This window comes from Leptodactylus fuscus, chromosome 5, assembly GCF_031893055.1.
Source record: "Leptodactylus fuscus isolate aLepFus1 chromosome 5, aLepFus1.hap2, whole genome shotgun sequence".
NCBI classification, from domain to species: domain Eukaryota; kingdom Metazoa; phylum Chordata; class Amphibia; order Anura; family Leptodactylidae; genus Leptodactylus; species Leptodactylus fuscus.
Genome location: NC_134269.1, coordinates 103,879,462 through 103,901,550, shown reverse-complemented (window position 1 = coordinate 103,901,550; position 22,089 = coordinate 103,879,462). Strand labels below are relative to the sequence as shown.

General features: G+C 41.2%; 1 protein-coding gene across 2 annotated transcripts in view; it reads right to left on the bottom strand.

Annotated features, from left to right (window-relative positions):
* The window catches only part of PLXNA4 (plexin A4), a 751,018-nt gene that overhangs the window by 332,707 nt on the left and 396,222 nt on the right, over positions 1–22,089 (bottom strand). For both annotated transcript variants that reach the window (XM_075273936.1, XM_075273935.1), the window contains exon 6: positions 4,666–4,789. In XM_075273936.1, the coding sequence (XP_075130037.1) occupies positions 4,666–4,789 (124 nt within the window). The remainder of the gene's footprint in view (positions 1–4,665; positions 4,790–22,089) is intronic.

Genomic DNA, 22,089 nt, shown 5'->3' with positions numbered 1-22,089 from the left:
TGCCCAAACTGGGCTGGTTAGAGGCTCCCTCCACCATGAATTTCCCAAAACTTGGCTGTTTAGAGGCTCCCTCCACCATTAATTGGTCCAAACTGGGCTGGTTAGAGGCTCCCTCCACCATGAATTTGCCCAAACTGGGGTGGTTAGAGGCTCCCTCCACCATTAATTGGTCCAAACTGGGCTGGTTAGAGGCTCCCTCCACAATTAATTGGTCCAAACTGGGCTAATTAGAGGCTCCCTCCACCATGAATTGGTCCAAACTGGGTTTTTTAGAGGCTCCCTCCACCATGAATTTGCCCAAACTGGGCTGTTTAGAGGCTCCCTCCACCATGAATTGGTCCAAACTGGGTTGGTTAGAGGCTCCCTCCACCATGAATTTCCCAAAACTTGGCTGTTTAGAGGCTCCCTCCACCATTAATTGGTCCAAACTGGGCTGGTTAGAGGCTCCCTCCACCATTAATTGGTCCAAACTGGGCTGGTTAGAGGCTCCCTCCACCATGAATTTGCCCAAACTGGGCTGTTTAGAGGCTCCCTCCACCATGAATTGGTCCAAACTGGGCTGGTTAGAGGCTCCCTCCACCATGAATTTCCCAAAACTTGGCTGTTTAGAGGCTCCCTCCACCATTAATTGGTCCAAACTGGGCTGGTTAGAGGCTCCCTCCACCATGAATTTGCCCAAACTGGGGTGGTTAGAGGCTCCCTCCACCATTAATTGGTCCAAACTGGGCTGGTTAGAGGCTCCCTCCACAATTAATTGGTCCAAACTGGGCTAATTAGAGGCTCCCTCCACCATGAATTGGTCCAAACTGGGTTTTTTAGAGGCTCCCTCCACCATGAATTTCCCAAAACTTGGCTGTTTAGAGGCTCCCTCCACCATGAATTGGTCCAAACTGGGCTGGTTAGAGGCTCCCTCCACCATGAATTTCCCAAAACTTGGCTGTTTAGAGGCTCCCTCCACCATTAATTGGTCCAAACTGGGCTGGTTAGAGGCTCCCTCCACCATGAATTTGCCCAAACTGGGCTGTTTAGAGGCTCCCTCCACCATGAATTTGCCCAAACTGGGGTGGTTAGAGGCTCCCTCCACCATGAATTGGTCCAAACTGGGCTGGTTAGAGGCTCCCTCCACCATGAATTTGCCCAAACTGGGGTGGTTAGAGGCTCCCTCCACCATTAATTGGTCCAAACTGGGCTGGTTAGAGGCTCCCTCCACCATTAATTTGTCCAAACTGGGCTGGTTAGAGGCTCCCTCCACCATGAATTTGCCCAAACTGGGCTGTTTAGAGGCTCCCTCCACCATGAATTGGTCCAAACTGGGCTGGTTAGAGGCTCCCTCCACCATGAATTTCCCAAAACTTGGCTGTTTAGAGGCTCCCTCCACCATTAATTGGTCCAAACTGGGCTGGTTAGAGGCTCCCTCCACCATGAATTTGCCCAAACTGGGCTGTTTAGAGGCTCCCTCCACCATGAATTTGCCCAAACTGGGCTGTTTAGAGGCTCCCTCCACCATGAATTGGTCCAAACTGGGCTGGTTAGAGGCTCCCTCCACCATGAATTTCCCAAAACTTGGCTGTTTAGAGGCTCCCTCCACCATTAATTGGTCCAAACTGGGGTGGTTAGAGGCTCCCTCCACCATTAATTGGTCCAAACTGGGCTGGTTAGAGGCTCCCTCCACAATTAATTGGTCCAAACTGGGCTAATTAGAGGCTCCCTCCACCATGAATTGGTCCAAACTGGGTTTTTTAGAGGCTCCCTCCACCATGAATTTGCCCAAACTGGGGTGGTTAGAGGCTCCCTCCACCATGAATTGGTCCAAACTGGGCTGGTTAGAGGCTCCCTCCACCATGAATTTGCCCAAACTGGGGTGGTTAGAGGCTCCCTCCACCATTAATTGGTCCAAACTGGGCTGGTTAGAGGCTCCCTCCACCATTAATTTGTCCAAACTGGGCTGGTTAGAGGCTCCCTCCACCATGAATTTGCCCAAACTGGGCTGTTTAGAGGTTCCCTCCACCATGAATTGGTCCAAACTGGGCTGGTTAGAGGCTCCCTCCACCATGAATTTCCCAAAACTTGGCTGTTTAGAGGCTCCCTCCACCATTAATTGGTCCAAACTGGGCTGGTTAGAGGCTCCCTCCACCATGAATTTGCCCAAACTGGGCTGTTTAGAGGCTCCCTCCACCATGAATTTGCCCAAACTGGGCTGTTTAGAGGCTCCCTCCACCATGAATTGGTCCAAACTGGGCTGGTTAGAGGCTCCCTCCACCATGAATTTCCCAAAACTTGGCTGTTTAGAGGCTCCCTCCACCATTAATTGGTCCAAACTGGGGTGGTTAGAGGCTCCCTCCACCATTAATTGGTCCAAACTGGGCTGGTTAGAGGCTCCCTCCACAATTAATTGGTCCAAACTGGGCTAATTAGAGGCTCCCTCCACCATGAATTGGTCCAAACTGGGTTTTTTAGAGGCTCCCTCCACCATGAATTTCCCAAAACTTGGCTGTTTAGAGGCTCCCTCCACCATGAATTGGTCCAAACTGGGCTGGTTAGAGGCTCCCTCCACCATGAATTTCCCAAAACTTGGCTGTTTAGAGGCTCCCTCCACCATTAATTGGTCCAAACTGGGCTGGTTAGAGGCTCCCTCCACCATGAATTTGCCCAAACTGGGCTGTTTAGAGGCTCCCTCCACCATGAATTGGTCCAAACTGGGCTGGTTAGAGGCTCCCTCCACCATGAATTTCCCAAAACTTGGCTGTTTAGAGGCTCCCTCCACCATTAATTGGTCCAAACTGGGCTGGTTAGAGGCTCCCTCCACCATTAATTGGTCCAAACTGGGCTGGTTAGAGGCTCCCTCCACCATTAATTGGTCCAAACTGGGCTGGTTAGAGGCTCCCTCCACCATTAATTGGTCCAAACTGGGCTGTTTAGAGGCTCCCTCCACCATTAATTGGTCCAAACTGGGCTGGTTAGAGGCTCCCTCCACCATGAATTTGCCCAAACTGGGCTGTTTAGAGGCTCCCTCCACCATGAATTGGTCCAAACTGGGGTGGTTAGAGGCTCCCTCCACCATTAATTGGTCCAAACTGGGCTGGTTAGAGGCTCCCTCCACCATTAATTGGTCCAAACTGGGCTGGTTAGAGGCTCCCTCCACCATGAATTTGCCCAAACTGGGCTGGTTAGAGGCTCCCTCCACCATGAATTGGTCCAAACTGGGTTTTTTAGAGGCTCCCTCCACCATGAATTTGCCCAAACTGGGCTGGTTAGAGGCTCCCTCCACCATGAATTGGTCCAAACTGGGGTTTTTAGAGGCTCCCTCCACCATGAATTTGCCCAAACTCTGCTGGTTAGAGGCTCAATCCACCCTGATTTTCAAAACAAATGTTGGTGCCAACCTCAACTTACTACAAGGGCCAAATTCACTGCTGGTGACAAGCTCTCCTCACTGCAAGTGCCAAATACACATGTTTCAAGGTGTTTTCCTACTGTCAGAGAGGTGGTATTGAGTGTGTAAAGTGTGTAGTTGTTAGGCTGTGATGTTGGGGTAATAGAGGGTCTTTGGTGTGTTAGATGCCCCCAGACATGCTTCCCCTGCTGTCCCAGTGTCATTCCAGAGGTGTTGGCATCATTTCCTGGGGTGTCATAGTGGACTTGGTGACCCTCCAGACACGGATTTGGGTTTCCCCCTTAACGAGTATCTGTTCCCCATAGACTATAATGGGGTTCGAAACCCGTTCGAACACACGAACATTGAGCGGCTGTTCGAATCGAATTTCGAACCTCGAACATTTTAGTGTTCGCTCATCTCTATTAGCTATGTGTTATACCGTCATCTAATACTTGTTATTATTTATTTATCACACTATCAGGCTTTAAAATGTCAACTATTTTCATAAAATCATAAAATTAATCATCAGAAATAATAACAAAAAAAAGTCAGTTTTCGAATTCTGTAACAGACCCATTTTTCTAATGCAAGTGCAGTTTGGCTTGTCCGATGGTAATGAATTCATGTGGTAACATGCTATGTGAACCTCTCTCTGCTTCCAATCACTAGTGAATGGCTTAAACCCCATGAGACGTATCTCAATCTCTAGTACAGACTGTGGCTTTAACACACAGAATGATAGGTCTCTTTTCCTATAGATTCAATTCAGAGGCAATTGTTTGACTATTAGGCAAATCTTTCTGCAAATTGCACTTATTATACCTGAAACCCCAAGTAATAGGACATCTGCGGTTCAGTACATAGCTCTCAATTGTAGTAAACTGGACGGAATTATTGATTTATTGGCATTGAAAAATGGTTTATCTACTAATTGATGTGAAGTTGTAATTGGAGAAAAACGAGAAATGGAATGGGTCTCTATCAAGTGCAGTTCTGCATGTGGTCAATGGACATTCAGATTCTATTTCATTATCCAGTGAATATGGCTGCCGCACGTTCTTTATTCTCATACTTTAGTTTCATACTGTAAATAAATCATGAGACATCACTTCAAACAGATTTTCCCCTGTGTCTGGAGGTTCCTAGGATGCATGACTTCTGTGCTATCTGGGTAACTCAGCAGGTGTATAGGATGTTAGATCAAATATTACACCTTAGGTTGTAAAATGTTGACTGATGTACGAGCATCGAAAACAAAAGCAATTTTTATGGTGAAAGCTGATCCTTACCAGGACATTGTACTGGGAGACAGATATATTGTTTGGGTGGACAGTGAGTCTGACACATTGCTTCATCTCCGATGCAAATCTTCTGGCCTCGTGAGATCGCTCACATCTCTCTTTTCTTGTACACCTAAAAATAGAAAAGAAACATTTTCTCAAATGTTTAAAGATAAAATCAAATCTTCTAAAATCCAGCAGCAAATACTTTAGGTTGAAACAGTCTAGAGAAGGCACAGAAAATTGTTCAGTACTGTATTGTAACCTCATTTAGAGAACTACAAGTCCTGGGAGGTTTTCCAATTCTTTAGCTAGGCAAGATGGCCAACTAGGATAACGAAAATTATCACAGCAAAAAAAAATATATTTTTTAACTGTAGTTTGTGAACCTCATATAGGGCTCACAATGTACAATTTCCATATCAGTATGTCTTAGGAGTATTGGAGGAGACCCACATAAACATGGGGAGAACATACAAGCTACTTGCAGATGTTGTCCTTGGCAGGATTTAATCCCAAGACTCCAGTGCTGCAAGGTTGCAGTGCTAACCACTGAGCCATCGAACTGCCCCCCAAGTAATTTTTATTAAGCGCAGCACTAAATAATTAAGGGCAATTATGTTGCATTAAAATATTCCATAAGTGACAAATTGACAAGTAACATGGAAGCATAAGAAGTCAGACAGAGAACAATGAGTGGTCAAAGTACTGCAGCCATAAAATGGATCCGAAATAAAACCATTTTACTGTAATGAAGCAAGCTGAGAAAACCCAAAGATCTTAGTTTATATAGTCCATAGTATAAAACAGATGCAGCAGCAACAGAAGGCAGCACACAAGTGAATTTTTCCACCAGCATCTAGATCTAGAAAAACACATCTTTTGCTGTATTTTATAAATATGCAAGAGTTCCTAATGGCAATTCTCAGAGGCAATGCATCCACTGTACTGGGTTAAGTGTATAAAACTCTCGCAAACCGAGGCAGATGCCGATAGTGCAGCAGGGGAGCTATTAGCCGTGAAAACAAAACCGCTCTCATCAGATCTTTCAAAGAGAAGAGGGAGCTTGGCACAGCAGAGACACCCACTGAAATTCTACCAATCAGATATGATTTAATTAGCAGAAAGTCAGAGGAATGCATTATTGGTATATGCCTCCACAAATGTACAACTCATTACAAATCCCTGGTCAATTAATCTATGCTAATGGCAATGTTTATCTTATTTTATTTATTTATTTTAAAAAATTGCTTCAAGAAATTGAAATGAATCCTTCACACTGTGGAGCACGTCAGTACATCTTATATGATGGCTACATGAAACATGGTGAGAAAATGCTTTTTATAGAAGACTTGCATATAATCTTTCATTTATAGGATTTCGAAAAAAATAAATGTCTAAAACCTGCAAAACATGAGATGAGTGTCAATGTTTTGGGACATGATCAGTCGGCTTAGACAGTTCTTGGCATTTATAGGAATATATTGAGAGATCTTAGCTTGCGCCTCCATGGGGATTGGCTGTACTCTTGTCACAAACTTCATGAAGTATATGATTTGAACTAACTAATATTGTTGTATGTGACTTTGTTTTGACCCTATTGTCTATGGCTGCCTAGCCATGGCCCCCAGAGTGGGGGAAACCACATGTTGGGGCAGTTTGACCATGTGATTGGTACCCCCCCCCCCCCCATTCATTTTTACTTTATATTGCTTGATATCTGTACATTGTGACTTGATTTTATCCTCCCTGTTACATATACATTTAATTACACTCCATATGCAATATTTGATGTTTTATGTCATTACATGGGGGTGAGTTATGGACCATGAAGGTCTCATTTTCTTGAGTATGTTATGACATATGTTTTTCTTTTTAATTTAAGGAATAATAAATATGTTTATAGATATTAATATTTTGTCTTTCGTTGTACTGTGTACATTTTGTAGGAGGCATTGCTTGTCTGAAGGGTGTAGGGAAGACTTACTCAGTAAAATGCACCAGTAAAAAAAAACAAAAAACTGCCTAACAAGCCTTGTACCACATTTATCGTGTGTTGCAGACACTCAATAGCATAAGGCATTATGGTAAATATGGCTCAGAGTAAGACTGTCTAGGCTAAGTTTGAACTGTTTAACTTTTTGTAATGGACTTCAGAATACATTTCACCCTTATCTTTTTAATTGTAAGAATCAGGTATTGAAAATTCAAAATGGCAGTATTCACAACCCCATTCCCCCATCCCATTCCTATATATATATATATATATATATATATATATATATATATATATATATATATATATATATATACACACACACAGTAGATGAGGTTGGATAAAGACATTAGTCCATCAAGTCCAACCTATAATCCTACAATCCCTACAATGTCAATCCAGGGGAAGGCAAAAACCCCATGAGGCTCATGCTAATTGCCCTCTTTAAGTTTCTTAGAAAACAAGCCATTGACAAAGAGCTACATTCCGAATGGTGGAGTTAGAGTGAGTTTTGCTTTTTCCATCTAGAAGAACTTATTTGCGTATTCCTTTCTCAGCAAGGTGACTAGACTTTTTACTTCCTTCTACTATTATCTATCTATCTATCTATCTATCTATCTATCTATCTATCTATCTATCTATCTAGTCCAGTCTATCTGTCTATCAGAATGAGTTGTCATTGATTTATATATTGGAATATATTTTAAACTTACCATTAATTCCCTGCAGCTATCAAAATGGACTTTTCATTTCAACAACCCAACCCATCTAATGTTTTTCCATGTGACCTCAACCCCATCTGTCTAGAAAACCCTTGAAGCTTGAAATGGAAATACAAAGGTACAATATGTAAGCGACTAGCCCTCTTCCTTTATAGCATATGACTATAGTGAGTATGGACCAAAACTACAAGGTACTGTTCACAGAATAATGCAGATCTAAAAAATGTTCAATGGGCAGTTCTTTATTGGTCTGCTTCATTAATACATTACATATGATATAGGCTAACGAATGTCATACAATGGATCATTATATACAGGTAGTTCTCCAACCTTCTCCAAATAAAGCCAGGACAAAGAGCTAGTACGCTGAGACTGGTAGGACATCTGCCCTGAAAACCAAGGACATGCTAGCAAGCCCTGGCCAGGATATTTAAATAAAAGGCTGGCAATAACTGTAAAGGGGATGTGTATTATTAGGAAACATGGTTGATTTTTTTTTTTTTTCTTCCTCTCAGCAAGTTACACCTGGAGATGCTGAGAGGAATTACACGCAAATTACATCCACTACTGCAAAAAGACAACTATCTAAAATCCATATTTCCAGATCCCCCTCTCCTGTGCTACAGACAGCCACCAAACCTTAGGAATATGATTATTAGCAGCTCACTGTCACCTGCAACTAACAAAGGAACATTTCCATGTGGAAATAAGAGGTGCAAAACCTGCCCCCACATACTGACTACGGACCAAATAAAGATCCCGAACTCTGATCGACACTACAAGATCCCAGGTAACTTCACCTGCAGCACACCTAATGCAGTGTATTTGATATTGTGTACTAAGTGTCCTGAGGGCCTGTATGTAGGTGAGACAGGACAGTCACTTAGGATGAGGATGAACTCACACAGACATACGATTAGAGAACAGAGAATGGACCTCCCTGTGCCAAAACACTTCTGCAATGAAAATCATAATATGACCCAGGATATGAAGATCCTGGTACTGAGAGGGAATTTTAAGAACAGAAAAGATTGCCTCATATGGGAGTTTAAACTTATGGTGAACCTTAACACTCTCCAAAGGGTATTTATAGTATTTTATAGTAGTCCCGAAAGCTCGATATGTCATTAAAAAACTTTTTAAGTTAGCCATTAAAAAAGGTATCAACTACTGAGGACTTCTCTCAAAAAATTTCTTTCATTTCATGTCTGTTGGTCAATTTATTTTAATGGACTGACCTCCAGCATTACCATCTCATGATCTCATGTCCATTGTGGCCAATGGACATGAGATCTCATTCCGAGAAGAAGAAAGCAGTTATGATTTCTAATCCTGCACAACCCCTTTCAAGATGACCTGTCACTACTGTAAACATGCCTACTTTAGTAAATCCTTAAAATCCATCTTTAATAATTTCCACTTTCCAAAAATCTGCATTGTGTTGTTCCTTTAGTATTCTGATATTTCTCAAATACATTGACAGATGGACGTTACTGTTCCCCTCCTCGAAGCAATGTGTCCCTGCACAGCCTAGCATTATCAAAACCAATTGGACAATTTCAGTGTATGTATGGGCACATCCCCACCTTATTCATAGATTTCCACGAAGGAATGACAGTAGAAGGATGCAAAACAGAATTTTAAGAAAAGATGCTCCAGAATTGTAATTGTAGGAAGAATAAACACATTTATTGAAATAGACAAGTCAGGAGAACTAAGGGCTCATTCACACAGGCACAGAGGGGGCAGATTATGGCGCGGAATTCACATCATAATCCGCTTCCTCACAATGGTGGTGTATGTAAATCGCTAGTGTTCGTTTTTCTGCTAGCGTTTTTTTGCCGCTAGCAGGAAAAAGAAGCGACATGACCTTTCTTGAAGCGGACTCTGCCTCAGGAAGTCAGACAAGTGAAGGGAGGCGGAAACCACGCCCAAAACCCGCAACGTGGTTTTTTAAGGTCCATTCACTGTCCAGGAGGGAAAAAAACGCCTGGCGTTTTTTTTAGGCGGTTTTTACCAAAAAACGCTCCAAAAAACGCCTCAGTGTCCAAAAACTGCTTGCTAATTCCTGAAGCGTTTTTTTTCCGGACCAAATTATGCCACCCTCTATTCATACTCATTCGTAACTTCATCTCTGCTCCTGATTCACAAAACGTATTAAATAACTGACTAGTACAGTAACTTTGAATGTGTCTCGGGGTCGCTAGTGAGCTGTATACATTATGTACATTTTACCACAACACAGCGGATATTTCATAAGTGCAGAAAATACTTTCCATTTCATTTAGGTTTAGACGGCAGACTTTAATAAGCTTGATGTACGGCGCACGCAGATGTCAACAGGGAGCTCTTTTAAATCCTGTTTTGCTGTAAATGCGTAACTATTAGAAAGCTCCTACTTATCTCTCATTAACGCAGATAGCTCCGTTTCCTGTTGTAGCATTCAGCATTGGACAATAAATAATTGGCCTGCAATGAGCGATTATGCTATTATCTCAATATTTAGGGGAATTATTTTTGACAATTTAAGTTTGCATTCATTTTCTAGTGCGTACTTTATTTAGCAACATACTTGGCTCCTGACTTCAAGCAGTCCCTTACTGTGCACAAATGTCACAAATAATGAGGGCGCCTGCAGACCATCTCCGGAAAACTGAAACTTCTGGCTCAGCATGAATGTCTTGTGTACTGACCGGAGGGGGCACTGACACATCATTTATAACAGTCCTCAATATGCCTTCTTTCCAGATCAGCCCTGAAATCTTGCAGAATGGGAAAGTTTAGATCCTGACAAAGTTCAATGGGTACAGTGTAGTGTTGCAGCTTAGCAATAAAGCTATCTCATGGATCTCAGCTTAGTACACCCTTTATTTCATATTCTGTCCCACAAGGAGAGAGGTATTGCCAGCAGAAAAGAATATAAGAATGCCATCAGGATTTCTAGCAACTGAGCCTGGCTAAGCCACCTACTCACCTTATAAACGTAAAGACTATGCTGAAATTCTATGTTATCTGCATTTACTTTGCAGATGTTTCCTAAACCTGAGAAACTCATTAAAGAGGATAAATGCCCATTTTAGGCTGCGGTTGCCTAGCAAGGGTCTTTGCAAAGAGCTGTGCAATTGTAGCATTAGTGTAAATGTTGTTACAAGCTGCATTTACAGAACATCCAGTGGATTGCAATTTATAATGTACATTGGCGTGAGCAATAAAGGTCAATAATAGATGAAAGTTTAATCGATAACTAGCCAGTGGAAATGTGCATAAAGAGCACATTTAAGTCTGGGGACACATGTCTACTCACAGCATATTAGCGGCTATCCCAATACAATCTACAGTAGCGTTGTAGAGGGAAAAACAATCTGCAGTGCACAGTGTAGAGCTGTGGGCTTTCAACACAGAGTCAATTATTATTACATGTTGCAAGGCAATGGTTGAAAACCTCGACCAGTCACCAAGAATCATGGATGAAAGCTATGGCAAAGAAACGGCTGTTTGGGGGGTTATTAGTACAACTGGATCCGCTGTGGAATGTTAGTAACAGATACAACATGTAGACCTGACAATTGTGGTCTTAGCCTTAAGGAAGTCTCTCTTGCCCCCAGTAAATTCTCTTAAATTCCACCCTATTATTCCTTTTGCAATACACATCCTATGACTGGAGCCATCACTTAAGACTCAAGGTGTTGAACTTACTGCCGAAAGATCAGGATATACAACTCCTAGATAACACTTGGCTGCTATTTACCATTTGGAATGTAAGCAAATAAAGCAATATTAATATTAAAAATAAGTATCCCAGCCTACCATGGGTCCATATCTGGGTCAGATATCAATTCATCCTGCATGTTTTGATTCAATAAGTTAGAAACGTCAGAGATGGTTGGTTTGTGGTTCAATTTCCAGTGACCCCCCACAGAGCTCTGATCTCAACATCATCTGCCATCACAAGTCTGGGATTCCATGAAGAGACGGAAGAATTTGAGGAAGCCTACATCCACAGAAGATCTTTTACAGATACTAGGACTGAATCTAGCAGTACATATGCCTAGCTGTTTGTGCACATATTCAATGGTTTGTAAAATAAATACATATATATATATATATATATATATATATATATATATATATATATATAAAAGCAAATTGAAAATCACATTCATGGTCACCATTTTGACATTATGTGGTTATAAGCTCGTTTAAATGTACAAATTTCCTGTAAGTTCTACCAAACAAGGTCATTATCATAATATTGACCACTGGTCCTTTTTTATTTGAGTCTTGCATAATTATTTTAGTCAATGACATTATGACTTTTTTTCTGGCTTTTATATGACATTTCCCATAGACTTCAATGGCGCAAATTACAGCATTATTGCAAAACAGTATTTGGTGCAATGTGTATGAGGTTTTATATGGATCATGCTATATTGCTGTAAATTAGTAAATGTCATGATAAACCATTCTCCCAGGTATCTCAGCTTTACATGCAGTATGATTCTGGTATGGTTGAAAAGTGTCTCAGGAGTAGGGAGAAGGCTTCAGTTTTCTTTAATAGGACCTTGCAGAATAACTTTTTTAATATCGAGTTCTATGTTTTTATGGAATGTGGAGTATCTTAGATTTATATAACCCAATTTAATGTGTAATTTTTTCTGTTTAATACTATGACTTATATATGTTATGTGCTATGTCACAAAGAATAAAAAAGAATATTGCCTAAACAAATTCACAGTCTGCCCCTTTCAAAAACCAATAAAAAAGATACTATGTTACTATAAAATATTATTACTGTTCACTCACCGGTTTAATGACCTGATTTAGTGTAATATAAACTGTAAAATTCATAACCAAAATCTCAGCATTTCACACTCTTGACTTTATGGTGACTAAAGTTAATAAGTTTCAGCAAAATTCATGCTTACTGTGTAGTGTAATATGGGTGAACCTCCACCTGCAAATGTTAAAGAGTAATCTAATGGGAAACCTAGCACCGTGTTCTGTAGCAAAGTTGGTCCAAAATAGCCCTCTCTACCAAATGTTTACAGAATCTCGTAGGGTTGTAAATGTAGAAATCCAGGTTTATATGTATTTACATAGCCTATACTTTATATGGAATGTAACATGTGGTGCTTGTGTTTTACACATTGAGCTCTGAACTATCATGTACCGTAAAGCAGTTTTTCCATAAGGGTAAATGGCTAATGTTGGCAGAATTGGACAAAACATTTACATTACTTTGCATTTTTTATATTTTGAGCCAATTGTGTACCCGGTACAGGTCTGTCATACTGAAGATTTTCTATGTTATTGCTGGCCTATTGTAGTGATATTTTGTTCTGCACAACAAATAATACTGTGTACTGCTGGATGGTGATCTGTACCACTGCTCCTTACACAAAACTGGTTACATGACAACATTAAGCTCTACTGTGTCTCAACAACCAGGATTTTGTGGATTGGTGCCAGCGAAACCTCCTCAGGATTAATTCTGGGAAGACTAAGGAGGTGGTGGGGGACTTTAGTAGGTGAAGATGTGCTTTGAATCCAGTGGGCATCCGGGGGACAGGCATTCAGATAGTCAAGACCTATAAGTACCTGAGTGTGCTCCTCAATAATAAGCTGGACTGGGCTGATCACTTGGATGCGCTGTACGGATAGAGTCACAGCAGGCTCTACCTGCTCAGGAGGCTGAGGGCCTTTGGAGTCAATGGGGAACTTCTTAGGGCCTTTTTCAACTCTGTGGTAGCATCAGCCATCTTCTTTGAGTGGCCTGCTGGGGGAGCACTATATCAACCAGGGACAGAAATAGAGCTGACAGGCTGATTAGAAGGGCCAGCACTGTCCTGGGGATCCCCCTGGACCCAGAAAAGTTGGTGGGTGACAGAAGAATACTTTCCGTGGTGAGCTCCATGCTGGAGAATAAATCCTACCCCATGTATGAGACTGTGACATCCCTGGGCAGTACTGTCAGTGACCGACTGCTTCACCCCAAGTGTGAGAAGGAGCGCTATTGGAGATCCTCCCAACAGAGGTCAGGCTATATAATCTACATCAGGTTAAGCAGAGATCACTCCGCACAGAGAACTAAATGATCCTGAGTCTCTTTTTCTTCTTTGTTGCTATGACATCTAGTATCTTTTTTTTAATCTGCTTTGAGTTTGTATGTGTTCTTTCTTGAAATATATTACTGTATTATCTATGCTGCTGTAACACACTGAATTTCCCTATGGTGGGACTATTGAAGGATTATCTTATTTTAACAAATGGTTATTACAGAGTGTAGATGTATGAGCACCATGTCAGAAAATACGTTAGCAATCGTTAATCCATTTTTGTGTGATTGAGTAACAAACACACAAACATCCAAACACACAAACTTTCACATTTATAATATTAGTAGGATAGGATAAGATTTGCAGCATACATCACAAGTGTCCATAGCTGTTTCAATTCTATCTTTGAATAAAAATTTATATATATTATATTATATTATATATATATTTTTATATATTTTATATAATAAACAATAATAAACTGGACTGGGCTGATCACCTGGAGGCGTTGCACAGAAAGGGCCACAGCAGACTCTACCTGCTCAGGAGGCTGAGGGCCTTCGGAGTCCAGGGGCCACTTCTTAGGGCTTTCTTCAACTCTGTGGTTGCTGCAGCCATCTTTTTCGGTGTGGCCTGCTGGGGGAGCAGTATATCAACCAGGGAAAGAAATAGACTTGACAGGCTGATCAGAAGGGCCAGCTCTGTCCTGGGAAACCCCTTGGACCCAGTACAGGTGGTGGGTGACAGAAGGATACTGTCTGTGGTGACCTCCATGCGGGAGAACAAATCCCACCCCATGTATGGGACCTTGATGGGACTTGGCAGCACTGTAAGTGACCGTCTGCTTCACCCCTAGTGTGAGAAGGAGCGCTATCGCAAGTCCTTCCTTCTAACCGCGACCAGGCTGTATAATCTACATCAGACCAAGAGAAAACCACTCCCAACAGAGAACTAATGATTATGACTATGAAGTCATCCTTCTTTCTTCTTTCTCTTCCGTTCCTTAGCTGCTATGGACTCCTAGTGTATCTTCTCTTCTCAGCATATGTGTGTCTACGTCTGTAATATATTACTGTGTATTATCCTGTATCTGTATTACTATTCTACTGTAACATACTGAAATTTCCCCACTGTGGGACTATTAAAGGATTATCTTATCTTATTGATTTCAGTGTTTTAAAAATGTTCTTCAGTATTCAGCATTAGTTTTACCAATGGGCTCATGTACATGACTGTTTTATGGATCTTATACAAAACTCTGACACATCATGTATACCATGGAAATATAAGTTCCCAAACTGTACTTGGGCCTGCTTCAAGTGTAATAAAGAGATTTTCCCCATGAACTTTAATTAATTGCTTCTCAGGAAGAATACAGTGATGTATGGCAGCATCGTATGGCCGGACGCTGAGTGCCTACAACCTTGTAATACAGAAACAAAGAAACTGCAAGATTTTGTTGTATGCATTAAACCTAAGACACAAAATGAATATAAACTGCAGTATATGAAATAAGTGTAATGGCACCATGTGGTATATCCAGCAATCCAGCAATAAAATGTAAGTATATACAGTTAAGAGAAAACTCAACCAACAACGTTCATAACCTAACATAAAGAAGCTACTGAGCAAATCTATTATATGTACAAGTTCCCATACTGTACAAGATCAGGATCGAACATACAGAATATAAACATTAATAATTTATCAGTAGTAAAGTGATATTTTACGTTGTATGTCAGAAATCTACTTAGCAGTTGACTACAGTACCCCAGTGCCCTTCAATGGGATTAATGGATAGGAAATATGTTGAGTGTAGGAAATATCAATATTTACTATCGCCTTATATATAACTTAGTCTATATACTGTACAATAGGAGCCATTTATCCAGCCATTTGAACTTTTTTGTCTAATTCTACCCTTTTTTCATGTTTTACCCTACTTGCACAAGATTTACTAGTCACTTGCACATATTTTCTAGCCTTGTTCATACTGCTCACCTGATCATTGCTCCTCTTTTTATAAGACACAATTGCATCACACTGCTGGGGCATCATAAAAAGCCCAAACCATTTCAAAGAAGTATAAATCTCATGTATGAGGTGATTTTGACCAAAATATTTCATATCATACCTTCTGATAAATTAGGCGCAACTAGTGAAATTGATATTGTATTTTCATGCACCCAATTTACTAGAAAGGTGTACAAGTGTAATAAAGGGTGCACAAATCCTCCTCTAGGAAATTCTGATTCCACTGCTGTCAGATATTTCAGGTTTCTTTTACACTACAAGTGTACTGGAGTGCAGTCACCCCTTATAAATGCATTGTAAAAGGATACCACTGATAATAAATGTTTCCTAAAAAGTGATGAGCCTTGTGAAAAAGCTTTCAAGAAGCACAAATACATGACAGATCTTGTGAACACAGAGTAAAACTTAAAAAGCTTGATAGATGCCACCACCCCCAGTTCTGTTCTTTTTTTACCAGTGGTTTTCAAATGAATGTTCCACCAGACTCTATCTGTAAAGTTATATTGTAACCTAGAAGCAATACTACATACAGTACATATGAAGATTGATTCAGCATGTAAGGTAGCTCAAGCCATGTAAAGGTAACTGTATAGGTTCCAAACAGGTTCTGTGCAATGGGTTTTGTGATGAAGAAAAGTGAGATACATCTAATTTGTGACTTGTTGTCTCTCATTTTCTACAAGATATGATGTAGTCTTGTGACACGTATACACCATAATAAGGGAGGGTTCACACGGTGTAACTTGCCGCGTGATGTGGCATGTCTACGCCGCAGGAGCTTTTTGCGGGCCGTACACGCTCCCATTGATTTCAATGGGAGCGGGGATTGTATGTGCCGTGCTATTTTGCGGCCGTGATTTTGCAACCCAATACCAGTTCAGCACTATGACCTCGGTAATAGAACCACACAGAATTTCACACTCACTCAACTGGACAACTGTATAGCTGAGACCCCAGTGCTGCATAACCTGGTAACTCTATATGTCCAAACTACCTCACTATAGTTTGCATACCGACAGTCCCGTCTAGGACGGCCACCCCAATTACCTATTAATACCAGTGATGAAGAAGTAATACTTTTGTGTGTAAAGCCAGTTTATTGTTGATACAGCACAGGGGCAAACAAACTTATAGAAACCTCTAAACCCAGATCTCCCTGTTTTCCCCTAATAAATATCAATATCCATTCCTGAGCAAGTAGAAACAGGAAATTTGATGGACTTGGTAATATCTCAGAAATGCACAGGATCCTCTGAGGTTAGGTTGCAACAGGAAATGATGAAGAATCCAGAGTCCTTAATGGAAATAATAGTTAACCGAAGACGTTGTCTTTAATTAACATCAACAGGCTGAATGGAGTATTACTAGAAGTTGCTAACACCCTAATCCTACACTTTAGGGCCAAAGCTAGCTATTGTTGTGTGCATGTAGTAGACCACCGCTGCTGAAATAGCTGCTGTTGATGTGGGATGTCCTCTACTGCGAGCAGCTTTGCCTCTGGACTGTCATACGTTCAGTCGCAGTTCCCAATGTGGCTCCTCACAAGGCCTGACTTTAGTTGATCCCTAAGCCAAACAGTGCATAGGAGATCGTCGCTGTTCACCCAATGCTGCCCTTGGTGCTGGCAGAAAGTTCTCTAGCGCAGATGATGACAGATACTATCCCAGCATGTCTGTCTTTCACCAATCCTTGGAGACTAACTAACTAAAATGGCCACATCAGAGCTTCCCGTCAAGCACTTCCTCCTACCAACAACTCTCTAACAAAGTCTGTGAAGGAACAATAGGGGAAGAAAAGTGGCACAGTGGTGTCTTGTGACTGAAGGGGAAGACGATGGGCATTGGTCCATATAATATAATCAGCATACAATGTGCAACTATATACAACTGTACCGCTCATGACAAACTCCAGGGTACTCATTCAGAATATATAGGTTGTCAAACATGGGCAAGTATGGTGTACTTGCCTGCCTCTCACCGGCCTATACCATTTCCTAATATAAAATAGCTCTGCACCTATGCTCTCTAAACTATCTCTACTTTCTTCACCCCGTACATTATCCCACGGGACATAATGCCATTATCTAAGTGTAACCCTATATGCTAAGGCATTTGCATCAGTATATATAAGGACACTGGCTGGTGACCGGCTCCTACAGATTTATTTATAGGTGTACCTTTATCTCATAAAAATGGCTGGACCTTTACCTCTTGTATCATTCTTTCTACCTCCTAGATTGTAAACTCCTTTGGACCTCATGCTATAGTGGGAACTCATTTATTACTCTGCAATGTCTTATAACTTCTGTACATGAACACTATGGTTTGTAAAGTGGGCAGAATACACTGGCGCCATATCACTAAAAATGTATTATTATTAGAGATGAGCGAGTACTGTTCGTATCAGCCGATCCGAACAGCACGCTCGCATAGAAATGAATGGACGTAGCTGGCACGCGGGGGTTAAGGTGTACCAGGTGCATCCATTCTTTTCTATGGAGCGTGCTGTTCGGATCGGCTGATCCGAACAGTACTCGCTCATCTCTAATTATTATCCTTATAGAACACATACAAGTTGCGATACCTAAACAAAGATCCTGAGAAGAGTACATAACAGAAGTGTAGTATGTCGATATATGGTTAGCACTGAAGACTGAGGCTATTTACAAAACTAACTGCTTCTTTTCTCTGTTGACTATAAGCTCAAGTAGACCCATTATATCTCAACTCACACCATATTGGTTCCTTAATCTTATGTCTAGGCTGTGACAGGTTTGTGATTTCTAAGTAGATATTCAGTGCGTGTGTAAAGCAACAGATCTTTCTTTATTACAAAGGCATTTTAAGTTTGAAGTGTAGAAGGAAGACTAATATTGCCGGCAAACAGCTTAGTAAGGAGACGCTAGGGTCCATCGTGCAGAAGTATAAGGCCGATGCAGGGTATTAATATTGATGCACACACAGCCCTATTGTTACTGCTAGAAACCTTTAGGATACAGTGACCTCTCGCTGGTTTAAAAATGACACATTGGCAATAAGAAGTGACAGAGATGCAATATAGATTCTGCCAGCTTATTCACAGGGGCACGTTTTAAACACAGAATATTACAGCTTTTGACGTACTGTTTGAAGCTGGAGCTCATATCCAAGTAAAATTATTCTAGAAGCTGGAGATCAAAAATCTACAGTTTCTGCTTTGGTACAGTTAGAAGATTGTGGTACATCATTCATGACATATTATAAAAGTTCACAGTACTAAGTATATATAGCATATGTACTTTAAGTATGTGTGTGTGTGCATGCATGTGTATAGGTGTGCGCATGTGTGTATGCATGTGTGTGTGCACGTAAGTGTGTACTATATGTGTGTGCGCGCACATGTGTATATGTGTGTGTGCACGCATGTATGTATGTGAGCGCGCATGTGTTTGTGTGAGAAATTATAGCATACAAAATATTGTGTAAAATGTTAATATTGGCCTAGTGTATGTTTTATCCTCCCTATTCTGAGTGTCCAGTAATCCAGAATATGTGATAACACCATTCCAGTCTCATGTATGTATCATGTCCTCTTGTGTAAAGTGCTCCAATAGACATCGGTTAGTGTTCGACTTTCTTATACTGCAAGTTGTTCTCATAATATCCATGGAATTATTCTTCAGAAATATTATTCCTGTTTATACAGTATTTCAAGCCTTGGGTGTAAAGGGGTTTGGTTCTAGTACATAACGTTGTTAAGTACTGTATTATATGTCCCATTTTTCATGTTTTTGAAATATAATAAGCTTTACATTCTCCACTAATTTAGGATTGTTCAGCTAAAGTCAAACATTAGCCACGGGAGCGTGAATAACCAGATATTGTAATGTTCATACAGAATTATGCAAATCCCAGACTTCATCCACAACACATACACATACACGGAAGAGCGTGGAGTAGTTCTATTAAAAAAGGAGTTAGATTTTCTTCACCCAAAGCGCTACTGCCCAAGGGGCTGTGAATATAAAAGCTGTACTCATGATGGCTCTGAATGCAATCTGATAGGTTTCTGTGTTTCAAGAAATTGTCATTTCCATTAAAGAACCTTAACCATGGCAAGTAGCGCTTCACTGCGCATTAGAAATATGTCTGACAATAGTTCACCTGGGGCTAAACTGTGAATCTCAGAACAGAGGGTAATTCTTAATTATTTTATATATTTGCATCTTATTTCAGAAATGACAAAACTCATCTGTGGATTTTTCGCATATCTTGCTGTTTTTGCACATTTGATTTTTTTTTTTTTTTGTTCAAATAATACTAAAGGAGATTTATCAGAGCTAGTGAAAGGAAAAGTGAATAATTGTCCATAGCAACTAGACAGGTTGTTTCTTTTCAGTTTTTCAATCTGTTTGGTTGCTTTACTATTCCCTTTCTAGGGTGCAGGATTTTTGTCTGTGTTCAAAATAATGGACTTAAACACATGTGAATGTGTTTTTTGTTTTTATCGAACATTAATGTCTATAGATGGTGTAGTCTACAGATGGTAATGGATGCTCATCTGTTATACTGTCTATTAACTGTGCATGCTCAGAAAGCAATACAAATCCTCCCCCCTCCGAAAATAGACGGTATAATAACAGACATTAACGAACACTAACTGATATTAATGTGACCTTCTTTTTTTTTTTAACTAATCCAATAACCCCTTCCCAACATCACCCATAAAAGTACAGTAGATTTCGGATATTTAATATGGGGCTGCTCAGAAACTGAGTGGTTATATAGAAGAGATCCAGGGCTAAGGCATTAAGGCCCCTGTCACCTCGGTCAAAGCTGAACGAGGCACCATTTTTCTGGTAGTGCATGGGCGCCGAAACTTTGGTTAGGATCGCTGGCGCCTGGAATGAGTTCCAAGGTGGAAGATCCATGGCCATGTCAGTTGAGAGCCTATGGAAGACTCCCAAGTTTGTCCGGCATTCATTTGCATGACAGGCTGCTCTATGCTGATATTTTGCAATGAATTAGCATTGTGATGCATTGCATTAGTGATCAAACCCCAGGTCCAATAATATATATATATGTAAAAACTGAACTCACCCCCACTTTCCCTAGAATACATATAAAAATTAAAGAGGACCTTTCATCTCCTGGGGTACATGCGGTTTTATACACTGCTAAATAGCCAACAGTGCACTGTCGGCTTTCCTGTTATGTGCCCCTGCTTAAGAGCTATCGGTGCAATTGCCATAGTTCTTCAGTGTCAGATGGGCGTTCCTGAAAGTCTAACTAGGAACGCCCCTCCTGACAGTACTGTGTGTAGCGCTATACTATGATAAAAGCAATAGACATTCCAACTAAAAAGTGTACATGAAGAATAAGTTTTGCTGCAAACATTACGCCCTCATATGGCTCTGTGAACAAAAAAATAAAAAAGTTATGAGGTTTGGAAGGCGGGATAGAAACTGAGACATTAACGTCAGTGTTCATTAATGTCCATTATGATAGGTGTACGTTTTTTTGTTTTAACAGATCCTATCATAATGGACTTTCTACGGTCGTATGAACCTGCCTTTAAAGAGGACCTTTCACCATGTCCGGGCACAGGCAGTTCTATATACTGCCAGAAAGCTGACAGTGCGCTGAATTCAGCGCACTGTCGGCTTTCCCGATCTGTGCCCGGTGTGAAGAGCTTACGGCCCGGTACCGTAGCTCTTCTATGGTCAGAAGGGCGTTTCTGACCATTAGCCAGAGACGTCCTTCTGCCTCACGGCGCCAATCGCGCTGTGCTGTGGAGCGGGGAGGAACGCCCCCTCCCTCTGCTCACACAGCTTGTCCGTAGACGAGCATTATCAGGAGCGGGAGGGGGGAGTTCCTCCCCGCTCCACAGCACAGCGCGATTGGCGCCACGAGGCAGAAGGACGTCTCTGGCTAATGGTCAGAAATGCCCTTCTGACTGTAAAGCGCTACGGTACCGGGACCGATAGCGCTTTACACCGGGCACGGATCGGGAAAGCCGACAGTGCGCTGAATTCAGCGCACTGTCAGCTTTCTGGCAGTATATAGAACTGCCTGTGCCCAGATATGGTGAAAGGTCCTCTTTAATAGACTCAGGTTAGGTTCACACCTGCGCTTGGTCTCCGCTGGGGTATTCCATTCCCTGTTCCATTTGAAAAATACAGAGAGGAGATACCGCAAGCAGTGCTCTTCTCTCTGCATTTTTCGTCCTTTTCTGGTCGAAATCAGGCATACCCTATTATAGTCCCCCCCACTCAGAATTCCGGACACTAGTGTGAAGCTAGTGTTATAAAGTATTGCCTAATTATGGCTCCCTGTCTTCACACTGCACCCTAAGGGTGCATTCACACTGAGTAAACACTAGCTTATTTTGTAGAGTAAAATTACACTTGTAAATTTTGCTATCCCATTGACTTCAATGATATTTTTTTACAAGTGTAAAAATACGCCTGTAAAAAATACGCCTGTAAAAATACGCCTGTAAAAATACGCCTGTAAAATGTCATTGAAGTCAATGGGATAGCAAAATTTACAAGTGTAATTTTACTTTACAAAATAAGCTAGCGTTTACTCAGTGTGAATGCACCCTTATATGAAAGAATAGGTAAGTCAAAAGATGAAGGTTAACA